The sequence below is a fragment of the Procambarus clarkii genome, chromosome 48 (assembly GCF_040958095.1).
Source record: "Procambarus clarkii isolate CNS0578487 chromosome 48, FALCON_Pclarkii_2.0, whole genome shotgun sequence".
Classification (NCBI taxonomy): Eukaryota; Metazoa; Arthropoda; class Malacostraca; order Decapoda; family Cambaridae; genus Procambarus; species Procambarus clarkii.
Window position 1 is genome coordinate 33,254,894 of NC_091197.1, and position 27,318 is coordinate 33,282,211.

Below are 27,318 nucleotides of genomic sequence, written 5' to 3' on the forward strand. Positions count from 1 at the left end.
CAAGACCCCAATGTTCTCATCCCTTAGTTCATGGGTGCTTCCCAGTGATTCAGCAGAGAAAATGTAGAGTACTGTTTTATTTTGGCTGACTGGCCTGCGAGAAACTTATCTATACAACTTTTCATATAGATGAATCATATAGATTCCATAATTTTCAGTATTGACACTCGAGCAATTATTGAGGAGCACCCTACTGCTTCCTAACGTGTAGAGTGCTCCTTATAAATTGTCATATACTGTACCAACAACTACAGTCACTCTTCCCACATTGAATATGTGGGCTGTGAGTGTGAAAGCAAGCCGGAAAGATTCCCTGCTTCCTTTCACGTCCTCACCATCTTCTCCCCAATGTCTTCCAGGCTCTCCTATACTGCTTCTGTCCTTATTACACATACATACACGCCCTGCAATACACTACAATTATACACTCATTCAATACGTATAAACCATCTTTGCACACACTCCTTAATCTGGTTATTTAACTTTTTCACTCTGCATCTCTCCATGACAGTTTCAGTCCGCACTATTATACCACACTCGTTTCTCACACTGTCTATTCCCACTCCTCTAAGTTAAACCAATATATTGCTTTCACTTACTTTGAAGATCATCCAGGACGAGCAGGTTTCCAAACGTTTTTGTGTGGTAGATCTGGACTTTCTGGAAGTCAGTCTTCTCTTCAAATAACAGTTTATCAACATCATACTCCAGAAGCCTGTCATCTGTAAAACATACTGGCTGTTACTAGTATTCCTGCTCCTCAACAGTAAGTTCAACTTCTTGTCAGTGACTTATCATCCCATATATTGTGAAGCAAATATTGAACTGCAAAACTGAGCCCAAATCCCAGCATTAAAATTCTTGCTAATGACTAAGCAGGGAAGTGCTTAGTCACCAGAAAGTGTCAAGCCCCACGACTATATAAGGGGACTTGGAAGGGACCAGGATAAGGATTTGGGATGGGACAGGAGGCGGGGCGGAGCAATGGTGCCCAACCACTTGGACAGGCGGGTATTGAACGGGGGAAGGGGGGGGGGGAAGGTTGAGGCAGAAAGAAAGGAGAGAGAGAGAGGGAGAGAGCACGCTAGCTGACATGGATGATATCCTTGTGTACCTGACATACAGGAGTCAGATTCTGGGTCATATGCACCCCTGCTCTCCATTCCTTACTTCTACTACATTACAAAAAATTACTTTAATAACTGTAATCCCCTATTATGCTAATATACAGTACTTCAAAATATAATATGCAAGTATTCTACTGTAACTAATATTTTAGTTCAAATATTTGGAATTTAAAATAACATACATTGTTGTGAAGTTTGTAACAGCCATTAGATACATGCTTGACAGTTTTGTGACAGGAAGTATTAATATCTTTACTGATAGTGAAGGTGTATGTGTGACCTTACCTGAGGATGTAAAGTATGGGTTAATGGGTGGCACTCTCTTGAGGGCTGGCAACACCTTGGCCACCGTGCACCCAAACTTCTCTCGTATCTGCCGTTCCAGTCGCCGACCATCCTACAATAATAAACAACTTTTGTACTGTATTAAATAACTTATCTACAAATATTAATTTACTGTAATACTGTACATGATTGACAACAGTGAACTCAATAATGCATTAACACTAGAGCAAATGTTTGCCACGGAGCTTCAACTGCTAATGTGAGAAATGAAGTCATCTTTCATTTTCAGTTTCCTTAAAAATTCCCATCAATTAATATTTGCATATAGACTACAGTACTTCATTCATCAACAGTCCTCATTGTATCAACCTCTTTCCCACTCTAATGTGGGGTGGGGATGCACATGCCAGGAAGAAATGAGAGCAAATGGTTAAAAGATATATATGAAAAAGGCACCCCATTCAATTGCCATATTATCAATAGTTCAAACTTGGCACCATGTAAAGGCAGCACCATCTCACACACACAACTTGGCACCATGTAAAGGCAGCACCATCTCTCACACACAACTTGCCACCATGTAAAGGCAGCACCATCTCTCACACACAACTTGGCACCATGTAAAGGCAGCACCATCTCTCACACACAACTTGGCACCATGTAAAGGCAGCACCATTGTTTTGTATCTCTAACCGGATACGTATATAAATTCATGATAATGAGTTGGCAATATCAGGAGACAGGAGCGCGGTTGCTCTTTACACGTCTAATACCTGTTAGATTCGGGAAAGTAGAATTCCTGGACCTGTTCAATTATGGGAGTTCCAGATGTCACTTTTTAATTTTCATATACAGTGGTACCTCGCATAACGAATTTAATCCGTTCCATGTTCGTCATGCGAAACGGACGTCATACAAAACGAGTGTCTCCCATGTAACCAGTGTGATGCACTGTGTTTATTGTGAAATTTCCCTAGTGTGCATGACATCAAATGTTCCCCAAAATATAATTTTTCTTTGTAAAATGATAAATTACCGTCCCTGAACATGTCTATGTAAAGATAATTACCAAATTCCACTTACTTTGGCTGTGAGGGCGTGGACAAGGTGCGCTGTGACGTCATCAGGGCCTGGTCGCCCGTGTGTGAAGCTCCCAGACACGGTCGCGCAGGCCATTCAAGCACCGCGTGTTGCCACAAATATATTTTCAAATATTTTTCCTATGCATTTCCAATGCGGTTTTATTTGTTTCTTTTATCGTATATGATGCATATTTGTGACCTTTACAATATGTATACAGTAGAATGTTCATAATTTTCCATGAAACTGTGATACATGTGTCAGTAATGTGTCCACAATAAATGTTTATTGTCACAATATTACGTGGTAAAAATTCACTAATATTACAATATGTACAGTTTCACATACTATTTACACAGTAACACACTGTATTACACACTCAGTACTTTGGAGGTGCATAATAGTCAACGAAGTAGTCCATGGTACACAGCGCGACTTAGCTCTCCTTGCACCAGCTACAGATAGATTTTTGTTTCCTGTTTCATCGTTCTGTGTGCTTGCAAATAATGCACTCGCGTGCACCCTTGGGTTTAGTACTTGTAGGTGGTATGTAGCCAAGCTTGTAAAGCATAAAGTAGTATTGAAACGATTATAGGAAAAGCTCAATTTGTAAGGTAGTCTTGAAAAGATCGCTTTGTAAGGTCCCACACAGGAAGAGATTCAGCTAGCCTCAAAGAGTGTCCATCAGTCAGGAAGAGATTCAGCTAGCCTCAAAGAGTGTCCATCAGTCAGGAAAAGATTTAGGTATTCTTAAAAATATCAATGAACACCTCCACCATGGAAGCCGCTAACACTGTTCATCTATGCTACTTGTATCAGATGCATCATCACTGAACGCAGAAAACGATTCATCTATGTATCATCTATATACATTAGAGATGGCAAGGGTGGGGCTCAGAGCTACACCTGGATACGCTCGCTGTATCATCCTCATAGGTGCTGTATCACAGGCATCCGACCGTTGTGTTAAGCCCTTATTGCGCCTAGCTTCACCAATGTTATGACCCTTATGTTCTTCAAACAATAGGGTCTGAATTGCACTGACTGAGTACAGTCTTTCAACACCGTGTGGGACAGGTGTTTGAGAGCCAGAGGCACGTGTGCTACAAATGGTTGCTCACGCACTACTAACCCAGCCAGCAGCCCTTGTCTTTCATATTCGTTATAGCAAAAGGTTCGTTCAGTGTTTGTTGGGTAGGCTGCTCCATTATGACAATCTTTCTTTGTTTCAAATGTGTTCCATTTGTTTTGTATTTATCACTTACGTCTCAATAATGGAGCAGCCTACCCGACAAACACTGAACGAACCTTTATGACATTTGTCCATTTTCCAAATTGTTTCAACAGTTTTTATTTTTCTTTTTTTTTTCTTTTTTTTTAAGAAACATGGAGCAGTCGACCTGTAGACCACCGAACGAACCTTTTTGACATTTGTACTGGTTTTCAAAATTCTTCATTTTTTTTATTATTTACGTTTTTTGTATGTAAGAAACATGGAGCAGCCTACCTGCCGACCACCGAACGAACCTTTTGCTATAAGACAAATGAAAAATAAATATTGAACACATTTGAAGAAAGGAAAATGTCATAATGGTTTATTCAGTGTATGTAAGGTAGGCTTCTCCATTATTGAGACGTAAATGACAAATAAAAAACAAATGGAACACATTTGAAACAAAGAAAGATTGTTATAATGGAGCAGCCTACCTGCCGAACACCGAACGAACTTTTTTGACATTTGTTGTATATCAGATATTTCAATTCTTTTTTCCTACAAAAACGTCAATGCTTTGCAACATCTCAGCAGTCACCCTTTTATATCCCAGCATCATTAGCATCTTTAAACAAGAACAACATAATTTATGTGCATCGTCGGAGGCGTCTAAGAATGTGCAAGCAGCAGCGCGACCCCACCATGTGGTGTTGACGTTACTCAAACCAGCGTTCGTCATACGGGACGATTTGACGCCGATCGGGCCGTTCGTTACCCAAAATATTCGTCTTTTGGGGCAATCGTTATGCGAGGTACCACTGTATTTGTTAATTTACAGTAATTAAGCATGTGGCATTGTAACTTATATTAATTGTAGAAACTATATTATTTTATTTGCATTCTTATGTATTTTGAGAACAATTGCTTGTTCAATTAGTGGTAAAATATAAAAAGTCCTTATTTAACATTCGTCATGTTTTGAGAGCAAATGCAGGGCGTCCTGACACCACGCTAGTCAGTTAGCTGCGAGACCTTGTCTGGGTTACATAAGTTGAGTATTTATGTCTCTTGTATATAGGTAGATTAATTGTGTCTGGAAGACAGTTTTCTTTTAATTACATAACCATTTATTAAGTGATTGCCATCTGAAATACTTTTAATACTATATTATGTTTTGAGTTATAAGAAAATATATTATATTCCATATTAACTCTCGAACCACTAGGGGCCCAAATGGAATTCACACCCACAGGCGAAACAACAACAACAACAAAAATCCAAAAATTTCTTTCGTCTTATAGAAGTGTTCATTTTTGTTCCCTTATCATGGAAAAAATAAAAAAAAATCGTAGGTGGCATATTTTAGCCGCAATAGGGTAGGGAAGTGTGACAAAAAGCCAGCGTTGAATGTAATGAAACGCCATTTTCTGGGCGAGACCTGGAGGGTCCCCGGAGCTTTACCGGCTGATATGCTAATGTCAGACTTTGGCATCAGTCATGTGTATGGAGTTCTAGGGCCTACCGGGGACCACGGCCAGAACCTGGCCCCCTCAGAGAGGCAAGGGGAGCAATGGCCTATAGAAACCCCCGTGTGGTTGGAAGCATTCTATGTCTGCCATCGATCGGGTCAAGCATCCAGAAAGGTAAGCATTCCAAAACAAACCCCTATTCTGGTGAAAATTGCTACCTAAAGCCGAACTAGTGGATAGAACTCTTCAACAGAAAACAAGGAAACTAGTATGACGTCATACGTCACCGCGCCGCTGTCTGCGCAGCTCCCCCCTCCCCGGGAGGGGGAAGGGGGAGCCCCAGACCTCCCACGCCGGCTATCCACTCATCAGTTCTGAGGCTGGATGTCAAAACACGCGAAAAACCGCCGACCGGAGGGAGGGAGGGTTGCCGGGGAGCCTCCGGGTCTCACCCAGAAAATGGCGTTTCATTACATTCAATGCTATTTCTGGGGGGAGCCCCATCGGCTCCCCGGAGCTAACTACCCACAGAGGAAGGTCAAAGGGACAGAACCGGGAGGCGGACACCACGCACCCCCCAAGGAGGCGAGACAACCGGCAGCAAACGCCAACCCAAGTCGCCACAGCCCCGAAAAGTCCCAGGAACAACACGAGAACAATGAGCGGCAAGGCCCCTGCACGAACACCAAAAATCCATGCCCAAAAGACCGCAAGGCCACGTCGCCCAGACGGCAGCGAGAGCAGCGAAGCCACGAACGCCACAGGCATGAGGGAAGAACACAGGCAGCTTAGCCGCAAGAACACGGCTGACCACCCGGGACACTATCACCCGCGAACCGGGAGGAACAGAACCGGATCAACGCAAAATGCGCTCCGGACCCAAACGCCAAGGCACGCAAACAACAGCAGAGGGCCGCCACTGAACACAAAAAACGACACATCCCCGGCCCGACCAACGAAGCACCAACAAACCCTGGACCCCTCCAGAACGCAGCAGCTCCACCCCGCGCCAGAAAAGATGGAGACTGCTGCCATCGAACCACCAAAACGCTAAAAACCGAAGGAGCAAGAAAACTCAGCGACTCGACCCCCAGAGGCAAAGGCCAAAAATAAAGAGCCGATGAAAAAACACACCGGAACCGAAGGGGCACTACCAACCGAGGAGAAGACAGAGCACGCTGACCAGAGACCAGGATGGTGCAAGCGGCACACGAACAGGCCGGAGGTGAAACGACGCACAAGACAGCTGACTAACGGTGCAGAAGCAACACCAAGACCGAAAGCAAGCTGAAGCGGCTCCGCCCGCGCCGCACGAAAAGAGGCAACAGTATGTGGCAAGACGACGGCCCCCAACCCCCACTAGAAAACCAAGCCGAGAGTAAACCAAGCTAACAAGAGTAACCACCTAAGAAGGGACAGGAAAAGGAAGGACCGCCAAAATACCCCATACTGCTGCCAAGAGAAGCACGCAGGTGGGACACCTACCACGAAGCCACCAAACCACCAACCGGAGGCGAGACCGCGAGGCAGAACATAAGCAGCCCCGACAATGCCCCTCCGAGCCCAGGAAAAGGCGTAGCCGCGGGAAGATCTCGGGCGTGACCACCGAAACCCAGGCGGCACAAGGAGATTGAACGTCTGCCGAACAGAAAAACTCCCCAAAGCATGCAAGCCCGCCAGGAGTTCAGAAACGACGGGTCCAACGCGAGACATTGCAAGACCCACCCAAAAAAAAAACAACCGGCAGGGCAAGCTAGGAAACCAAAGAAGGCGGAAGGGTCGCCGCCAGAACAGAACCCGAACCAAGGGGTACGAACAACTGCAATAGACCGAGACAAAGAAGCACATCACAGGACACAGGCTGACCAACGCCTAAGAACACATGCAGAACATCCCTGCTGCAGAGGAGGCAGGAAGAAAGAGCAGAAGCACAAAAACCTCAGGATAACAACCAGGGGTGGACAATCAGGCAGGGACAGAAAAAAACCCACGCAATCCCCAGGCACAAAACGGCAGTAAAGTGCCACTCCACAACCGGACACAGGAACCAGGACACGCCACCGTGAAACACGGTACCAATGCTCACGTGCAGCAGCAGCAACAGGCACCACTGCAACATGCAACATGTAAATAGCAACTCCCTTCTGCAAAGGCAGAGAACGGAGCAGGCAGACCCCAGACAGGGCCAACGGAGACACGACAAAACCCCGCAAGCCCAGAAACCTGCACCAGGCGACCGATGGCGGAGAAACCCCGCTCGATACCTGCTGGACGAGGTACTAGGAGCTTTTTTACACCTCTACACCTTAGACCGGCCAGAGGGTGGCCCACCAGGCAGCTGCTAGGAGCAGTCCACCGGCCCACATACCCCCACAACCAGGATGGGCCGGAACTGCCATACGAAAACAGGCTAGTGCGCCCTGGAAGTCCACGGACGAACCAGCAAGAAGGCTTATGCTCGCAAGTAGGTCGTGTAACAAGTACAGACCTCTGATGGTAATACAGTGTTCCCCAAATGTGCCAATAGCACCACTGCACTCCACTGGTACTATCCCGCAAGTTCTACCAGATAGGCGGGACCCAAGAGCCAGAGCTCAAATCCTGAAAGCACAGCCAGGAGCCTTACCAGGTGAGTACAGAACCAACCCTACAACCCCAACACCTCACAACATTAAAAAAGGAGGGTCCCCTGAATGACTCTAGCATGGGTTGGACATGCACATGAGGGGGACAGGAAGGGTTGAAAAAGGGACAGTCACTGGTGTGCGAACGGTCTCAGTCGTACAAAAATATACCTAAATAAAGACAGGTATATAAACAACCCCGCATCCAGCGCCCGGCCAAAAGACGCCAGACCGCAGAAACTCACCTGGCGAACGGTGGCACGAACTTGACACGACTCAACCGTGCCCAGAAGAACCTGGGAGCACCGCCAGGTGAAGACGCCAGAGCCGGACCCGCAGGAGAGCAGGAAGAGGCGAAGGAGGCGGTCCACACCCATGACATAGGGAAAACCGCGGTGTCCTCCCCACAACTGGGAACCAGGACAACCCCCGGCGCGAAGGGGCACATACCGCAGCCAGGGAGAAGAACGAGAGGCGAAGCACTATAGCGAAAAGAGCGCAAAACACCAGCACTGAAACACCGCCCAGACCAAAACAAACTCCACGGCGCATGCGCATAACACGCTGGCCGAACCGCACACCCTCTCTGCGGGAAGGCGCCAGCCAGGACTACTGCACGAGAAAAGTAGCCAAAAGAGGAAGCAGGAAGAATAAAACCGGCCAAAGAAGCAAAGAGCCCAAAAAGGAACCCAACCGGGCGACAAGCAGCACAACAGGGCGACAAGCAGCCCAACAGGGCGACAAGCAGCCCAACAGGGCGACAAGCAGCCCAACAGGGTGACAAGTAGCCCAACAGGGCGACAAGTAGCCCAACAGGGCGACAAGTAGCCCAACAGGGCGACAAGTAGCCCAACAGGGCGACAAGTAGCCCAACAGGGCGACAAGGACGAGGAGCCGACAGACGTTCCAATAATGCGGGAAGTAGCGAAAAACCTTCCCGTACCCTCGAGAACACAGAAGCCAACACTAGTCCCGAAGGCACACGAAGGCGCATGCGCACCCGAGATCAGAAGTCACGCAGAACCCCATCGAACGGGGAAACATGACCAAAACACCGTCCCAAAAAGGGGTGGGAGGAAACATCCACCCACAGGACGGAACCAACCGACTCAAAGGCCAAGGAACCGAGCCCGGGGAGGGGCCGACGCCCAACAGTACGTACGGCGAGTGGGGAGGAAAGACCCCACTCCGCGTAACCACAAGCCCCGCCTAGAGGGGGATACCTGGTTGATAACTGGTTGATGGGGTTCTGGGAGTTCTTCTACTCCCCAAGCCCGGCCCGAGGCCAGGCTCGACTTGTGAGAGCTTGGTCCACCAGGCTGTTGCTTGGAGCGGCCCGCAGGGCCACGTACCCACCACAGCCCGGCTGATCCGGAACTTCTCTTAGAAAACCGTCCAGTTTTCTCTTGAAGATGTCCACGGTTGTTCCGGCAATATTTCTTATGCTCGCTGGGAGGACGTTGAACAACCGTGGACCCCTGGTGTTTATACAGTGATAAAAACCCCCATGGGGTCCAACGGGGCCAAGGCCCCCCAAGCCTGCCCCTCCCCAGCCCCGGGAACCTACACGACAGGCCCCTGGGCCGAGCCGTTCCCCCAAATCCCCAGCCGTACCAGAAAACCGGGGCAGCCGTGAAAACACTAAGGAAGGAAGCCCACTGGCAGACAACACGGCTGGAGGAACAGGCTCAAATGCCCCCGTCACTACCCCGGAAGGGGACTTCCCCGAGACTGCCCGAGTCTCAACACCATCAAAAACCCCGCCCCGAACCTACAGACAGTAAGGAACCGGATGCAGGCAGGAAGGGTGATCCAGGGGAAAGACAAGGGGGCGTGGATGGAACCGAAGCAACCAACACCCCCAAGTCCCAAAACAAACTACAACGGGGCAGCCCCGGGGCTCCCGGGGAGGAAACCACGAGAACGTTGCCACCACCAAGGCTCAAGTGCAACGCCCCTGCTGCCCGCACCCGCTTTGTTAGCACAACTGGGTAACCGAGCCACAACGAGCAACCAAACTCGCAGGACTCCGGGTTGAAGGTGTCACCGACCCCACAGGCAGCAGACGGAGGCAAAACAGAGTCACCCAGAGACAAAGAGTGAGATCAACCCTCAACCTCGCTGGAAGCGAGGGGGGGACTCTGGGGTCACATCCATCGGACCCGCGCGCCGCCAGGGGTTTCCCAGGGTCCCGAGCGTTTACTATAAGAGGACTCGCGCTCGGGTAATCCCAAGCAGGGTACTGCTAACCGGCACCCAAAGCTACCAAACAACTTTCTAAGAGCTGAACCCCCGGGACGTGTACACTCACGGGGACCTAGCAGGGGGTACCACCAGAAAATACTCAGAACACAAGGGACACAAGGGGCAAGAACGAAGGCAGACCCACCCCCACCAGGTAGATAAACAAAAAGAAAAAGAAAACCCCGCAAGAGGACAGCGTACCCAAGCGGAACAGAGCTGGCCGCTATGATTGGTAAAGACAAGCTGCACAGTACCGGGCGCCCCACCAGTGCAAAAACTGCCCCTTACTCTAAGGCGAACAAGGGAGACAGAACACCCGAGCACACAAAGAGCGGCCGAAAACCAAGCAGTAAACGGCCAAGCAGGGGCAGGACCCAAGGAACTTGTGGAAGGTGGCCCCAAGCCCCAAGGGCAGTACTTACAGGGCACCTAGGGAAGGGAACCCTAGGCGCATGCAGCCCGAGTACTGGAGAATCACTCCTGCCTCACGCACCACCTAGAAAACAGATACCACACTCTAGGTACAGTGCTGAAACAACCACTGGAGCCGGAGCACATAACCATTGCCTATAGCATCAGCCGAAGAACTGATGGGTGGATAGCCGGCGTGGGAGGTCTGGGGCTCCCCCTTCCCACTCCCGGGGAGGGGGGAGCTGCGCAGACAGCGGCGCGGTGACGTATGACGTCATACTAGTTTCCTTGTTTTCTGTTGAAGAGTTCTATCCACTAGTTCGGCTTTAGGTAGCAATTTTCACCAGAATAGGGGTTTGTTTTGGAATGCTTACCTTTCTGGATGCTTGACCCAGTCGATGGCAGACATAGAATGCTTCCAACCACACGGGGGTTTCTATAGGCCATTGCTCCCCTTGCCTCTCTGAGGGGGCCAGGTTCTGGCCGTGGTCCCCGGTAGGCCCTAGAACTCCATACACATGACTGATGCCAAAGTCTGACATTAGCATATCAGCCGGTAAAGCTCCGGGGAGCCAACGGGGCTCCCCCCAGAAAAGGGGCATTAGCAGAGCCTTCGCAAACGAGGTCTACTCCGCCCGAGCTGTCAGACGACAGTTGCCACAAATATATTATTACCTAATTATTTCAATGTCTCTGATTGATTTTTTCTTAAGTTTTTTTGCAGTAATATTATTCCATACAGTGAATTGTGGTATATTTATATAATAAAATGTGTGAACCATCGCTGTACTCAAAATTATGGTGTGCATATTAGTGATTCAATCATTATGTTCATAAAACAATAAACAAATAGTTTTGCTGTTGTTACACTATATACACAGGTTATATATAAGTATCTGCATGCCTTGTTCACCATAACGAACTACTAAGTTGGTCTTGCGAGTCAAAAAGCAACGATGAGTGATCGCCACACACCAGCAAGCCACTTACTGCCACTCCCTCCCTCAACACCACCTCACTCACCCTCATTCACCTCCTACAATACTGTTTTTGCATTTATTCACTATACACAGATGTTATATATACGTATTTACATCTTTTGTTCACCATAACTGTACATCTAAGCTTGTATGGTGAGTAAAGGCACAAAGACGTAGCTACTCACACAGTCAGCTGGTGGCGGCCGCCCTCAAGGCCAGACACACTAATATTTCTCCTCCAACAATACTGTTTGTGGTGTTATTACGCTATATACACACATTATATATAAGTATCTACCTGTTTTATCCACCATACTTGTACAAATAAGCTGGTATGGTGCCCAAAGACCATCGTGGCCATCAGTAAACAACATAACAAGTCTTGCAGACGACGCACCTCCCTCACCAAAATGGCGGCTCCCAACCTACTCCTCTCGCTGTTATCACACTCTATACACACGTTATATGTAAGTATCTACATTTGTGTTCACCATAGCGAATCACTAATCTGGTATGGTGAGCGCAGTCAATAAATGGTGGCCACACACAGTCAGAAGACGATGCCACAACCCTCCCTCCACAGCCTTACTCCTCCCTCCATGGAGCACAGCGCTAATTATCACCACAATCCTGCTTTTATCAGAATCCTGGTCAGTTTTATCACAGTCAGGGGGCTTCAGTAATACTATCACTGCTAAATAATAGCAGTGTCATATATATTATGGCATTTGTAGGCGACGCTGTGGTCACAAGCTGAACAGCGGTGCTGTGAGCTTGTGCTGCGTGCACCAGCCTTGGTGGCTTGCTCAATACTGACGCTCTAACACCCAAGAATGTTGGCCTGGATTATTTTCTAGGTGGCATCTGGCAACTATCGGTCGTGGCTGTACTATAGCTGCCCCTATCCCAGGTGGGGTGTTTAAATTATAACTAGAGACAAAATCATATATATGTGATGTGCGCGGTTCCGGTTTTGTCACCGATATTATATATATATATATGATTTGCGCGGTTTACGGGTTAATGTTTGTTATGGTTTTAACCCCACCTGGTGAACACTGATTTATATGTTTTTTTCTTTGTCTTGTGCCATATCATGGGACACACTGGGACATCATAATTATATACCGTTTTTCCCCTAGAATATTAAAATTATACGGCGACTGATGTCTGAGCTGTGTGAACGATAGGTAACAACCATCTCCACACACAACTTGGCACCACAACAAACAACCAGTAGTAAAGCACTTCAAGCAACATATTTATAAGCACCCAATCTTCCGCTTTCATAACAAAGCGAATCCATCTAAAACTGTACATTATGACTTCTTGTGCCACTTATACTCAATGTAGGGTGAAGTGTAGTACATAAATCATTGAATAAGATGATGGAGCACTGCATAACCAACACCTTTTTTTAGTGAGTATTATTGGACAGACTTGTTGCTAGGCAAGGAAGTGAATGAGATGTATGTCAAGTTTTGTGAAATATATGATAAGGGCACAAAAATGTTTATACCAAAACAGAGATGCAGAACTAGGAAACAGGATTGGTTCAATAGAAATTGCGAGAGGGCCAGAGACCAAAAGACACAAAATGGAATCAATACAGGAAGAGGCCAAACCCCCAAACATACCAGCGATACAAAGATGTGAGAAACAACTACACGGCAGTGAGGAGAGAGGCAGAAAGAAATTTTGAAAAAGGGATTGCAGACAAAAGTAAAACAGAACCAGGCCTATTCTATAAATTCATAAACAACAAATTGCAGGTAAAGGATAATATTCAGAGGTTGAAAATGGGAAATAGATTCACAGAAAATGAAAAGGAAATGTGTGAAACACTAAATGAAAAGTTCCAAAGTGTGTTTGTACAAAATGAATCTTTAGGGAACCAGACACAATAAGAATTCCAGAGAACAACATAGAGCACATAGAGGTGTCTAGAGACGAAGTGGAAAAAATGCTCAAGGAGCTAAATAAGAACAAAGCAGTTGGTCCAGATGGAGTTTCACCATGAGTTCTGAGATAATGTGCACCTGAGCTCAGCATTCCACTTCAACTGATTTTTCTGGCATCCCTGTTTACAGGAGTTGTAGCTGATGTGTGGAAAAAGGCTAACATAGTTCCAATCTACAAAAGTGGAAGCAGGGAAGACCCCTTTAATTATAGACCTGTATCATTGACAAGTGTAATAGTCAAAATATTGGAAAAAATAATTAAAACTAAATGGGTAGAACACCTGGAGGAAAACGATATAATATCAGACAGACAGTATGGTTTTCGATCCTGTGCAACGAACTTACTCAGTTTTTATGATCGAGCCACAGAGATTTTACAGGAAAGAGATGGTTGGGTTAACTGCATCTATCTGGACCTAAAAAAGGCTTTCGACAGAGTTCCCCATAAGAGGTGGTTCTGGAAACTGGAACATATTGGAAGGGTGACAGATAAGCTACTAACATGGATGAAAAATTTCCTAACTGACAGAAAAATGAGGGCCGTAATCAGAGGCAAGGTATCGGATTGGAGGAATGTCACGAGTGGAGTACCACAGGGTTCAGTTCTTGCACCAGTAATGTTCCTTGTCTACATAAACGATCTACCAGTGGGAATACAGAATTACATGAACATGTTTGCTGATGATGCTAAGATAATAGGGAAGATAAGAAACCTAGATGATTGTCATGCCCTTCAAGAAGACCTGGACAAAATAAGTAGATGGAGCAACACTTGGCAAATGGAATTTAATGTGAATAAATGCCATGTTATGGAATGTGGAATTGGAGAACATAGACCCCACACAATCTATAAATTATGTGAGAATTCTTTAAAAAATTCTGACAAAGAAAGGGATCTAGGGGTGGTTCTAGATAGAAAACTGTCACCTGAGGACCACATTAAGAATATTGTGCAAGGAGCCTATGCTACACTTTCTAACCTCAGAATTGCTTTTAAATACATGGATGGAGAAATACTAAAGAAATTGTTCACGACTTTTATTACACCAAAGCTGGAATATGCAGCGGTTGTATGGTGCCCATATCTTGAGAAACACATCAACAAACTGGAAAAGGTGCAACGATATGCCACTAAGTGGCTCCCAGAACTGAAGGACAAGAGCTACGAGGAGAGGTTAGAGGCATTAAATATGCAAATACTAGAAGATAGAAGAAAAAGAGGCGATATGATCACTAGGTACAAAATAGTAACAGGAATAGATAAAATTGATAGGGAAGAATTCCTGAGACCCGGAACTTCAAGAACAAGAGGTCTGAGATTTAAAATAACGAACCAAAGCTGCCGGAGAAATATACAAAAATTCACTTTTGTAAACAGAGTGGTAGACGGTTGGAACAAGTTAAGTGAGAAGGTGGTGGAGGCCAAAACCGTCAGTAGTTTCAAAGCGTTATGACGGAGTGCTGGGAAGACGGGACACCACGAGCGTAGCTCTCATCCTGCAATTACACTTAGGTAATTACCTATAACCAATGCGTTATACGACAAATAGTACTGGTAAGACGGGACACCACGAGCGTAGCTCTCATCCTTAGGTAATAACCTATGGATTGAATGTGTAAAATATGGACTGATGTACACAATACTCGGCACTGGATGTAATGAAGTACAGTGGAACCTCGGTTTTCGAACGTGCCTTTTTTCCAATTTTCCTGTTCTTGAGCTCAATTTCTTTGAAAAATTTGACACGGTATTCGAGGTTTGCCTAGGTGCTCAAGTTTGTTGAGACAAGTATGGGCCGACCGAGCACGTTGCACACTTCCGTTTACCAGTGTCTTCTGCCTAGTGGCGACAAAGAATTCAGCACTTGAATTTTTTGTGAAGAATTTCATTGTTTTGTGTTTTTTTTTGTTTCTGAACATAAAAGTTCTTAATATACATTATCATGCCAAGGGTTCCAAGAACGTCAGTGGTAAAGTTCAACCTAAGAAAATAGTTGTGTGGATGATAAGAGGAAAACAAGCGATCATTCATAGTGAGACAAAGTGAAGTCTCACTACAGACAAGCGTTAAAACGTAGGAAAAACAAGTGTCTATAGACAGATTCTTATTAAGACAAGCAAGCAGTGAGCCACAAGCAGATCCCAGTTGTATGCCTGCAACACCTAAGAGAGTGTACCCCCAGAAATGTGATCACAGCTGTTATAATGGAAGGGGACTTCCCTTCTAAACACTAACACCTCTCCTTCTCCCCACTTCCTCACTGTCTTCCATACACCAACAAGAGTCCTCAACAAAGGCAAGATATACTTATATTTTGTACTACAGTACTGTATGTGCAAGTAGTAGTATGTATAAATATATTTTTAAGTTAATATTTTTGGGGGTGTGGAATGGATTAATTCAATTTACATTATTTCTTATGGGAAAATTCGTTTGTTTTCAAATTGTCTCTGAGAACGGATCAAATTCAAAAACAGAGGTACCACTGTACCTCTTTCTGGAGGAGCCCTGGTGGCTCCCTAAAGCTGAGTTTGCACCATACTAAATGGTTACACCAATCGTGTTAGTCTTGTTTGGCCTAACCGCAGCCAGAACCAGCCCCTCCCCCCCTCATAGAGGTGCACAGAGCAAGTAACAATTCGTCACTCCTACTGGAAAGGGCCCCCAGAAAGTCGGTGAAACTTTACAGACAACTGGACAGTTCACATAAAATGAAGCCTCGAAACTACCAAGGAAAGTTCAAAACTTTTCAAAAGGACCTGGACAAAAGTGTATGGGGGAAACAGAATTCAATGTGAATATATGCCATGTTATGTTGTGGAATAGGAGAAAATAGGCCACACACACAACGTACAAATTATGTGGAAAGGCATTAAAAAAGTCTGACAAAGAAAGAGATCTAGGGGTGTTTGAGTATAGTAAGTAGACTCACCAGAGAAACACACACAGGACACTGTGAGAGGAGAATATGCTACGCTCTCCTACTTCAAAATGGCTTTTAACCCTTAAACTGCGCAAATCATATATACATATGATATCAGTGACAAAACTGAAACTGCGCACATCACATATATATGATTTCGTGTCTAGAGCTATAATTTAAACACCTCGCCTGGGATAGGGGCAGCTATAGTACAGCCACGACCGATAGTTGCCAGATGCCACCTAGAAAATAATCCAGGCCAACATTCTTGGGTGTTAGAGCGTCAGTATTGAGCAAGCCACCAAGGCTGGTGCACGCAGCACGAGCTCACAGCACCGCTGTTCAGCTTGTGACCACAGGATCGCCTACAAATGCCATAATATATATGACACTGCTATTATTTAGCAGTGATAGTATTACTGAAGCCCCCTGACTGTGATAAAACTGACCAGGATTCTGATAATAGCAGGATTGTGGTGATAATTAGCGCTGTGCTCCATGGAGGGAGGAGTAATGCTGTGGAGGGAGGGTTGTGGCATCGTCTTCTGACTGTGTGTGGCCACCATTTATTGACTGCACTCACCATACCAGCTTAGTGGTTCGCTATGGTGAACACAAATGTAGATACTTATATATAACGTGTGTATAGAGTGTGATAACAGCGAGAGGAGTAGGTTGGGAGCCGCCATTTTGGTGAGGGAGGTGCGTCGTCTGCACGACTTGGCATGTTGTTTACTGATGGCCACTATGGTCTTTGGGCACGATACCAGCTTATTTGTACAAGTATGGTGAATAAAACAGGTAGATATTTATATATAATGTGTGTATATAGCGTAATAACACCACAAACAATATTGTTGGAGGACAAATATTAGTGCGTCTGGCCTTGAGGGCGGCCGCCGATCAGCTGACTGTATGAGTAGCTACGTCTTTGTGCCTTTACTCACCATACAAGCTTAGATGTACAGTTATGGTGAACAAAAGATGTAAATACGTATATATAACATCTGTGTATAGTGAATAAATGCAAAAACAGTATTGTAGGAGGTGAATGAGGGTGAGTGAGGTGGTGTTGAGGGAGGGAGTGGCAGTGAGTGGCTCGCTGGTGTTTGGCGGTCACTCCTCATTGCTTTTTGACTCACAAGACCAACTTAGTAGTTCGTTATGGTGAACAAGACATGCAGATACTTATATATAACTTGTGTATATAATGTAATAACAGCAAAACTATTTGTTTATTGTTTTATGAACATAATAATTGAATCACTAATATGCACACCATAATTTTGAGTAGCGATGGTTCACACATTTTATTATATAAATATACCACAATTCACTGTATGGAATAATATTACTGCAAAAAAACTAAGAAAAAATCAGACATTGAAATAATTAGGTAATAATATATTTGTGGCAACTGCCGTCTGACAGCTCGGGCGGAGTAGACCTCGTCTGGCGAAGGCTCTGCCAACGCCCCTTTTTTGCCACACTTCCCTACCCTATTGCAGCTAAAATATGCCACCTACGATTTTTTTTTTCCCGTGATCAGGGAACAAAAATGAACACTTCTATAAGACGAAAGAATTTTTTTTATTTTTTTTTTTGTTGCGCCTGTGGGTGTGAATTCCATTTGGGCCCCTAGCGGTTTGAGGGTTAAATACATAGATGATGAAATTTTAAAAGACTCCATTCAGAAGTTTAGGGAGACCAAAATTGGAAGTTGTATGGTGTCCATATCACAAGTGGCTCATTAATAAATTAGAAAAGGGGCAAAGACATGCTACTAAATGACTTTCGGAACTGAAAACAAGAACTACATAGTATAGATGTAACTGAGAGCATCTTGATACCTGCTTGATACCTATACCTAAATCTATTGATACCTATCTTGTTTCTTTGCTCCAGCACAAATCCTTTGCATCTATTTCTCTCTTTTCTAGACTCAGAAATACAGTACTGTACTGTATTTACTCATATTTGGATTACACACTAAGTCAACTTCTCAGATAAAAATACTCTTTTTAATTTGATCTTCACCAGCAACCTCATTCCATACTGACGGATATACTAGAAATAAACGAGTATACCCATTAACTAACATATATTTCCTTGCCTAACTACTATATTTCAACAACAACTAGGTTTTATGGAAGGCATTTTTAATTAAATTGCCTTCCTAGGTATTAATTCACACTGTTACCCCTATACAGAACAGATATTTAAAAGTACAGTACCTTAATCCTAATTTTCACACACACATTCCCAGGAAGCAGCCCATAGCAGCTGTCTTACTCCCAGGTACCTATATACTTCTAGGTGAACAGAGTGAAAGAAACTCTGCCCATTTGTTTCCGCTTCACCCAAGGATCGAACACGGACTTTTAGGATTACGAACCCCGAGCACTGTCCACTCAGCCGTCAGGCCCCCCAAAGTAGTTAAGACAAAATGTGACAAAACTGTATATTACAATTGGAGCAGTGCAAGGGTTAATGCTGTACTAGGATGAGCAGGTACAGTGCTGCCAGCATCATAGTGAAACCCAAACATCAGAGTACACTATTTGTAGATAACACTTCTCCTGTATGGGCATTATCAAACCTCAGTGTTGTATTAGTCTCCACATACCCATATACACATGTGCCTCTCACTTTGCATACACATAATACACTATGTTGAGTCATGAGCCGCTCCTGCTCTTTTACATGTTGGGCAGTCCTTACTCTCACTCTCTTGCCACATTACACTCATAATTACCACACACACAAAGTGTAATCAAGAAATCTAAAATCACAACAAAATTGGCTCCTACTAATTTGCACTATAGATACCTAATAATAAAGGTGAGCCTAGGCGCTAGCCTCCCTCACCCATACAGATAAAGGTAGGCCCATACCCACAAACACACACATGAAGGTAAGCCCATACCCACAAACACACACATGAAGGTAAGCCCATACCCACAAACACACACATGAAGGTAAGCCCATACCCACAAACACACACATGAAGGTAAGCCCATACCCACAAACACACACATGAAGGTAAGCCCATACCCACAAACACACACATGAAGGTAAGCCCATACCCACAAACACACACATGAAGGTAAGCCCATACCCACAAACACACACATGAAGGTAAGCCCATACCCACAAACACACACATGAAGGTAAGCCCATACCCACAAACACACAAAGGTAAGTACAGTATTGTGCTTACTGATAGGTAAGTACAGTACTAAAACATGCATGTGCTATATTTTTCAGCAAAATTTTTATTTTGTCCTTCAAGTAGTGTTTGCAAATGAAACCCTACTATTGTAGGCCAACATTAGTTACCAAAAGGGGAAAAACCACTAGACTAATCAATAGGGCAAATTGCATCATGCCAATGAGTAAGAGTTTCAAGCTGGTACAGTAATACTGCTTAGCAATGTATCTCCCTAGACAATGTTACATACAGTACTTGTATTCTTATAATAGGTCAGAAAAATATATAAAACATAACAATAACGTGACAAATCTCTACGGGGATGGCTATTGAAGCTAGAAAGCAGACTACAGAAAGGCATGAATATTGCAAATACTGTACTGTATAGCGATTAACAGAAAGCAAAACACCACTATAAACAGTAGAGCAGTGTAAGCATGAGAGCAGGCAACATCTCTAATTGAATAAAACGTACTTCTGTTTTTTTGTGTTCATGGATAGCATTACGGGCTTATTTGCAGGATACTGAATGCCAGAAACAACACTTTAATATATATCAGCAGCAGAAATGGAACATATTGAAGCCGAAACTTGTTCACTGTTCTAAGAATATGGGGTGGGTTTCCTGATACTGAACACCTCAATACACACAGAAATCCCAATAGTGTGACGCATCAAATTAACACTATCGATCACTTTGGACCGGACTCGCGTCCATTATTTTTTTCCAGAGTCCTAGCTTTGGACCGGACTTGCGTTCACTACAAAAATATTTGTATAAAATTAATTTTTTATCCATTTGACCTAGGGATAGTATCAAAATAAGTGCCTTTAGAATGCGCACAATTTGATACCAAAATGAAAGATGTAACATGAAACTTGATGTCCGAACACTTATATGATTATCAATAGGCTTTTGGTCAAAATTTTAAAATATTTGTTAAAATTCTATTTATTATGCTATTATTATGCGCTAATTTTAAAATGTGCGCCATTACGTCGCAAACAATTTGATACCAAATTGAAAGATGTAACACAAAAATTTATGTCAGAACACTGGAAAGATATAAATAATTTTGTGATGATGAGCTTCCAGAATTAAAATATTTGTTAAAATTCCAGTTATTGCTCTATTATTATGGGACTAGTTTTAAAATACGTGCCTTTTTATTGCGAACAATTTGATACCAAAATGAAAGACGTAACACGAAAATTGACGTTATCAAACTGAACAAGTATACACATTAGGTTGCAGTGTACAAATTGGTGCTCATTCACAGGTAACTTTAGGCTTTTCTGCGGGGAGGCACTCCAAACTTTTGTACATTATATTCATACACATCTGTAGGGAATTTAACACTTTCGCGGCCGCTGGAGTTATACTGGGAGTGATCTGGGAGTGCGCCGTTCATTTCGGGCGACCGTGCAGCGACACTAAAATGTTTATAATCTTTTCGGTCTGCTCACCTTAATATTCCATGTATGTATTTAAATTTGGTATCAATTTGTTCGCAAGAGAATGCTCTAGAGGAATATATATGTAAAATGTCACCAAACCCAACATGAGACCCGCACCAAATAAAAAACTATGGCAATCATTAGCCGTGAGCGTCAAACTGCGCTGAAATGTTTATGATCTTTTCATGTTTATCAATCCCAGAATTGTGCTATGTTATTAATTTTGGTATCACTGTGACCGCAATAAAATTCCCTTCGCGGACATACGCATATAAATGTAGAATCATGATTGCGGCCCACCCGCAAGAGTGTGGGAAGTGGCTGAAGTGTTACCTCTTAAGGCACACCCAACGGCAGATGGGCGAAACACCTTTTGAAAAGTGTATATTCTTTTCATTGTCCTGACCTTAATTTTCGATGTACGGACTTAAATTTTGTACCAATATGTTCGCAATAGAATGTTCTAGAAGAACATATGTATAAAATGTCACACAAGGATGCATTTGACCGGCACCAAATAAAGAAACTTCATCGATTACACTCGTCGGGTCAACAATAGTTTTACCACAAAGATACAAGCGAACTCTGTTCTCCCAAATAGGCTATGTGACTATTAGAGAAAACGAAAATTTAATGGCAAACATGCTTAAATTATCCCCAAGTCGATCGGATAAGAATTGGACTTTATATAAATATTTTTTTCAATGCACCTCTTGAGGTGCATTCAAGGGAAAAATATGTTTCCTGCTCAAGTGACATATGGATGCTAAATTGTGCGCAATCTAAAGTCGCTCATTTTAAAACCACTACCAGATTGATCTGATAAAATTTAAATTTTTAACAAATACAGAGCACCACTTGGTTTCCGAACTTTAGTTATCCGAAACTTCCAGTTTCCCGATTGGGGTTGGGGAGTCATGCTACCCGAACAAAGTTCGGGTAGGAAGGGGTCCGCCAAGCGTCACGCCGGCTTGTGGTGGTGGGTGGGCGATGGTCCAGTTTGCCCGCTGTGACTTCACAGATTCACGGCCTATTATTCCTATTATTTTGAATTGCCATAAGGCTGGAATGTTCATTCTGTGCTTTTGTTTTACATATCTGCACAATCAAGAAACATCTGTGCACCATGTTGGCTCCAAATGCACCCATTGCGTCAGTGATGGCTGACTGGTGGGTGGATGGACGATGGAACTTAGGTGGGAGGCAGTATGAATGAGGGGGGGGGGAGAATCAGTGAGAGAGGGGGGGAGAGAGATGCTAGGAGGGAGGGGGAGGTAGGGAGAGATGTTAGGAGGTAGGGAGAGATGCTAAGAGGGAGGGGGAGGTAGGGAGAGATGCTAGGAGGTAGGCAGGAAGGGATGGAAGTACAGTAGTGAGAATTAGGGAGGGAAAGGCAGGCTGGCAGGCACAGGCAGGCAGGCACAGGCAGGCAGGCAGGCAGGCTAGCTTGCAGGCAGGCAGGCTAGCTTGCAGGCAGGCAGGCTAGCTTGCAGGCAGGGAGTGAGTGGTAGTCACGAGGTTGAACCGCGTGACCTTGAGAGATGGGATGTAGGGGGGCGGGTGGTTTGTTGGTGGTGGGGGTGAGACCGGCTCATTCCCGAAGATAAGCCTAACACACACTACCCGTTAGCATGATGGCAGGGGGGGAGGCAGGCTGGCTGGAAAGGAAGCAGGCTGGCAGGCAGGCAGGCTGGCAGGCAGGCTGGCAGGCAGGCTGGCAGGCAGGCTGGCAGGCAGGCTGGCTGGCAGGCTGGCTGGCAGGCTGGCAGGCTGGGAAAGAGGCAGGCTGGCAGGCTGGGAAGGAGGCAGGCAGGCAGGCTGGGAAGGAAGCAGGCTGGCAGGCAGGCTGGCTGGCAGGCTGGCAGGCTGGGAAGGAGGCAGGCTGGGAAGGAGGCAGGCTGGGAAGAAGGCAGGCTGGGAAGGAGGCAGGCTGGGAAGGAAGCAGGCTGGGAAGGAAGCAGGCTGGGAAGGAGGCAGGCTGGGAAGGAAGCAGGCAGGCAGGCTGGGAAGGAAGCAGGCTGGCAGGCTGGGAAGGAGGCAGGCTGGGAAGGAAGCAGGCTGGCAGGCTGGGAAGGAGGCAGGCTGGGAAGGAGGCAGGCTGGCAGGCTGGGAAGGAGGCAGGCTGGCAGGCTGGGAAGGAGGCAGGCTGGGAAGGAGGCAGGCTGGCAGGCTGGGAAGGAGGCAGGCTGGCAGACTGGGAAGGAGGCAGGCTGGCAGGCTGGGAAGGAGGCAGGCTGGCAGGCTGGGAAGGAGGCAGGCTGGGAAGGAGGCAGGCTGGGAAGGAGGCAGGCTGGGAAGGAGGCAGGCTGGCAGGCTGGGAAGGAGGCAGGCAGGCAGGCTGGGAAGGAGGCAGGCTGGCAGGCTGGGAAGGAGGCAGGCAGGCAGGCTGGGAAGGAGGCAGGCTGGCAGGCTGGGAAGGAGGCAGGCTGGCAGGCTGGGAAGGAGGCAGGCTGGGAAGGAGGCAGGCTGGCAGGGTGGGAAGGAGGCAGGCAGGCAGGAAGCGATATATGGGTGTTGAAGTGAACTGTGAACCACGTGACCTTTGAGAGAGTGTGTGTGTGTGTGTGTATGGGTTTGGGGTGGGGGGTGGGGGTGGTGTGTCGGTGGTGGGGGGAGAGGGGGAGGTGTGTCGGTGGTGGGGGGAGAGGGGGAGGTGTGTCGGTGGTGGGGGTGAGGGGGAGGTGTGTCGGTGGTGGGGGAGGGACCGGCTGACTCCGTAAGCCTAACCACACTCCACAGACCTGTGACCCAGATTTGTTTCTTAAATGTACAGTACATCATCGTATATTTTAGGCAGGATGTGCCTGCAGGCTGGCAGGAAACATCCAGAGGATGTTTGCCAGACGTCTTAATAATCAGTTAGGAACAATTAAGGACTTTTATAAAGCGGATCAGGACTTCACTTATTGATGAGTACAAACAAAACACGGTCGCATTTACGCCATGAACCTGACGATTTTTTTCCCTAGAGTTTTTTCATAAATTTTTCGGAAAAATTTCTTTTTACATTTCTAGTTTATTTTTCCCCTCTATTTCTCGTATACGAACTTACATGTTAACCGACGGGTCTCGTCCCCAAGGGGTTCGGAAACCAAGTGGTGCTCTGTATTTTAATGAGTGACTCAGCGGCGCGTCGTCGGAAAGGAATCGGGAGAAAAATGAGTGACGAGAGGTCCAGTCGTAAACCCGTCAGTGTTAATTGCGAACACAATGATACCAAAACGAGCAACGTAGCACGAGAATTAAGGTGAGAAAATGGAACGAGTATGCACATTTTACTGATTTTGTGCGCTTACGGGTAACTTTTGCCAACTTTAGGCTGTGCTGTTGGGAGTCACACCAGGCTTTTGGACATTATATTTATACACACCTGTAGGGAATTTAATTGTGAACACAATGATACCAAAATGAGCAATGTAGCACGAGAATTAAGGTGAGAAAGCTGAAACGAGCATACACATTTAGGTGTCACCACGCACTTGCCCGCACACTCACCCACACGCCGGGTGCATGACCCCTAAGTTGACCGCGCACCTGCCCGGCGACAGATAGTGTTAACAAATCCACAAGGGCCATGATGAGGGTTCGAACCTACGTCCGGGATGATCCCAGACGCGCCTAAGTCAACTGCACCACGACATGGTTAAAAGAATTGCAACCTGGAGTGCTACTGCCCTCACAAGGCTCCCGCAACTTCTCCGAAGCACAGACCGGGGTTTTACACAATTCCCCAATGCACCCAGGCTTTGTCAACCAAATGTTCTACCTCTTCGCCCTTACCCCTTTGTGTACTGAAGTAAGGGCGAAGAGGCAGAACATCTGGTTCACAAAGCCCAGGTGCATGGGGAAATTGTGTAAAACCTTTAACTATGCCATAGCGCAGTCGACTAAGGCGCATCTGGGATCATCCCGGACGTGAGTTCAAACCCTCATCACGGCCCTTGTGGATTTGTTTATTGGACACCTCAAATTTACTTGACTACATTACTGTATGACCACCTCATAATATACATTTGCCCATATTGTTTAAGAATAGCAAAAGTTCCACTTGACACTAAAAGTGTAGTTTTAATCAACACATTTGTTCTACCAGAACCCAGTCCACCAGGAAATTAAACAAAGGAAGAATTTTGAGGCAGATAATCAATGTAATCCAGAAAATTGGCATTGATAGTGAAAATAAATGTAAAATTTAACAGTATTTATATTTAAATGTATTTTTCCCATGTGACTGGTATAAAAAGCTATAAACATGTTTCCTATGGTAACATTAAAACAGAAATAAAAGCATTGAATGTAATGAAATGCCACTCTGCATAACTTTAAGTAGCTTCCCTTAACCTATAAGCTTGGATTCATTTGAATGATTGTAACCTATCAAATATCTGACAATTTTTGTAGGCACAACATATTTACAGGACCACAATCTGGGATTCTCACAGAGACGAAGAAAGAAAAAGGGTCTCAAAACACCATAAATCAAAGGTGAACCACAAAAGATAAAATGTTACCTCAGCACATTGAAGACTTGACAGAAATTATTCAGAACATTTTAACTTTAACACATCAACGGATAGTTACACACAGCTACTTGCCAAACACCTGTCTCCCATACATGCCACCAGGCAACAGCCCGGTTAGGAAGGGGTCAACAGCTGGCTATACAATTACACAAGAACCTCAAACTACCAGAGATGAGAGGAGCAAAATGGTGGGAACAGAGTCACTGAAGGTTCCATACAGTTACCATTTAACACTTTCTTTATTGGGCCTCTCTGTGGCTTCCCTGGGCTATCTTTCCACACCGCCTTCATACAGGAATTGTATAAAGCTTTCTCAAGACGCACACACAAATCAAGATAAGCTAGAACCTGTGAAGATGAAACTCTCCAAAGACGAGGCACGTCTATACTGTATCTGGTAAAAATCCAGTGTTGAATAAAATAAAATGCCACTTTCTGGTGGGTCCCTCTGTACCACCTGCCCGAGCTACCCACCTGGAGTTTTTCAAACTCTACTACCCATCATGCTCTCATGAATCATGGGGCATCTGCTGGATATAGGACCAGAATCTGTCCCCCCCCCCTCAATAGACATAGGGAAGTGGGGATACTAAATAAACCACAGTACCAAAGGGAACCCAGCAGAAGAAAACAAGAAACAAAACCAGCCACGGCTAACACAACACCGATTCAAAACTTTGTACACATGCATTGTCTAGGTCCAACCACTAGTTACCTTTAGCAGCTTGAGGGATCAAAGGCAGTTACACCAGACATTTCCACTGCCCAAGCAAGGGGAGGGGAGGGAAGGGTAAGGTGGGAACGGGAGGAAACAGATGGGAGCACCAAGAAACAGGCATGTCATTACATTGATAGATTTTTGAGAGGGTTGAATTCAATATCTCCCAGAATTATTTTACCAAACAGATGGAGATAACAAAATGGCTTTCCAAGGAGACACATGATCAGAATCAGCAGAAAACATGAGCCCGACACCAAGAGGGTAGTTGGTGAAAGGTGAAAAGGAAAGCCTACAAAAAACTAGCGCTGAATGTAATGAAACGCCATTTTCTAGGCGAGACCGGGAGGCTCCCCAGAGCTATACCAGGCTGATGTGTATATTTTAGAACGTGGCAACAGTCAATCGATGGATTTCTAGGTCTACTGGGGACCAGCGCCGGAAACTGGCCCTCAGAGGTACGAGGAGCAATGGCCTATAGACACCCCCCCCCCATTTAATTAGAAGCAGTCTATGTCTGCCATTTACCAGGTCAGGCACCCAGAAAGGTAGGAATTCCAAAACAAACTACAGCTGGTTAAAAATTGCAAACCGAAAGCTGAACTCCCCAATCGAAAACAAACAAGCATGACATCACCACAGCCGCCAAACTGCTGTTTGCGCAACTCTCTCCTCCCCTGGAGGGTGAAGGGGGAGCCTCAGACCCTCTCCTCGCACCGGCTACCCAGCCTCAGTTCACAGGCTGAATATAAAAAATGTGAAAAAACGCTGACCAGGAGGGGAGGGAGGGATGACGAGGAGCCTCCAGGTTTCACCCAGAAAAGGGCATTTCATTAAATTCAACGCTGGTTTTCAGCTCCCCTGAGCTACCTAACCAAAGATACAGGAAAAGAGGGACTTACCTGGGAGACAGCTGCCACTCGCTCCTCAACTCGAAGTCGAGACAACTGGCTGCAACCTGCGACCTAAGGCTACACACGCCCGAGACGGGCCAGGAACATGAACAAGGTACAGTGTGGCCAGGGGCCCTGTTCAACCTCCAAAAGCCTCATGCCCGAATGTCAGCCCAAGACATATTACCAAAAACAGC

General features: G+C 45.6%; 1 protein-coding gene across 3 annotated transcripts in view; it reads right to left on the reverse strand.

Annotated features, from left to right (window-relative positions):
• The window catches only part of Sms (spermine synthase), a 107,004-nt gene that overhangs the window by 37,563 nt on the left and 42,123 nt on the right, over positions 1–27,318 (reverse strand). For all 3 annotated transcript variants that reach the window (XM_069302687.1, XM_069302686.1, XM_069302688.1), the window contains exons 5-6: positions 1,413–1,524; positions 600–722 (exon numbers count right to left, since the gene is read on the reverse strand). In XM_069302687.1, the coding sequence (XP_069158788.1) occupies positions 600–722; positions 1,413–1,524 (235 nt within the window). The remainder of the gene's footprint in view (positions 1–599; positions 723–1,412; positions 1,525–27,318) is intronic.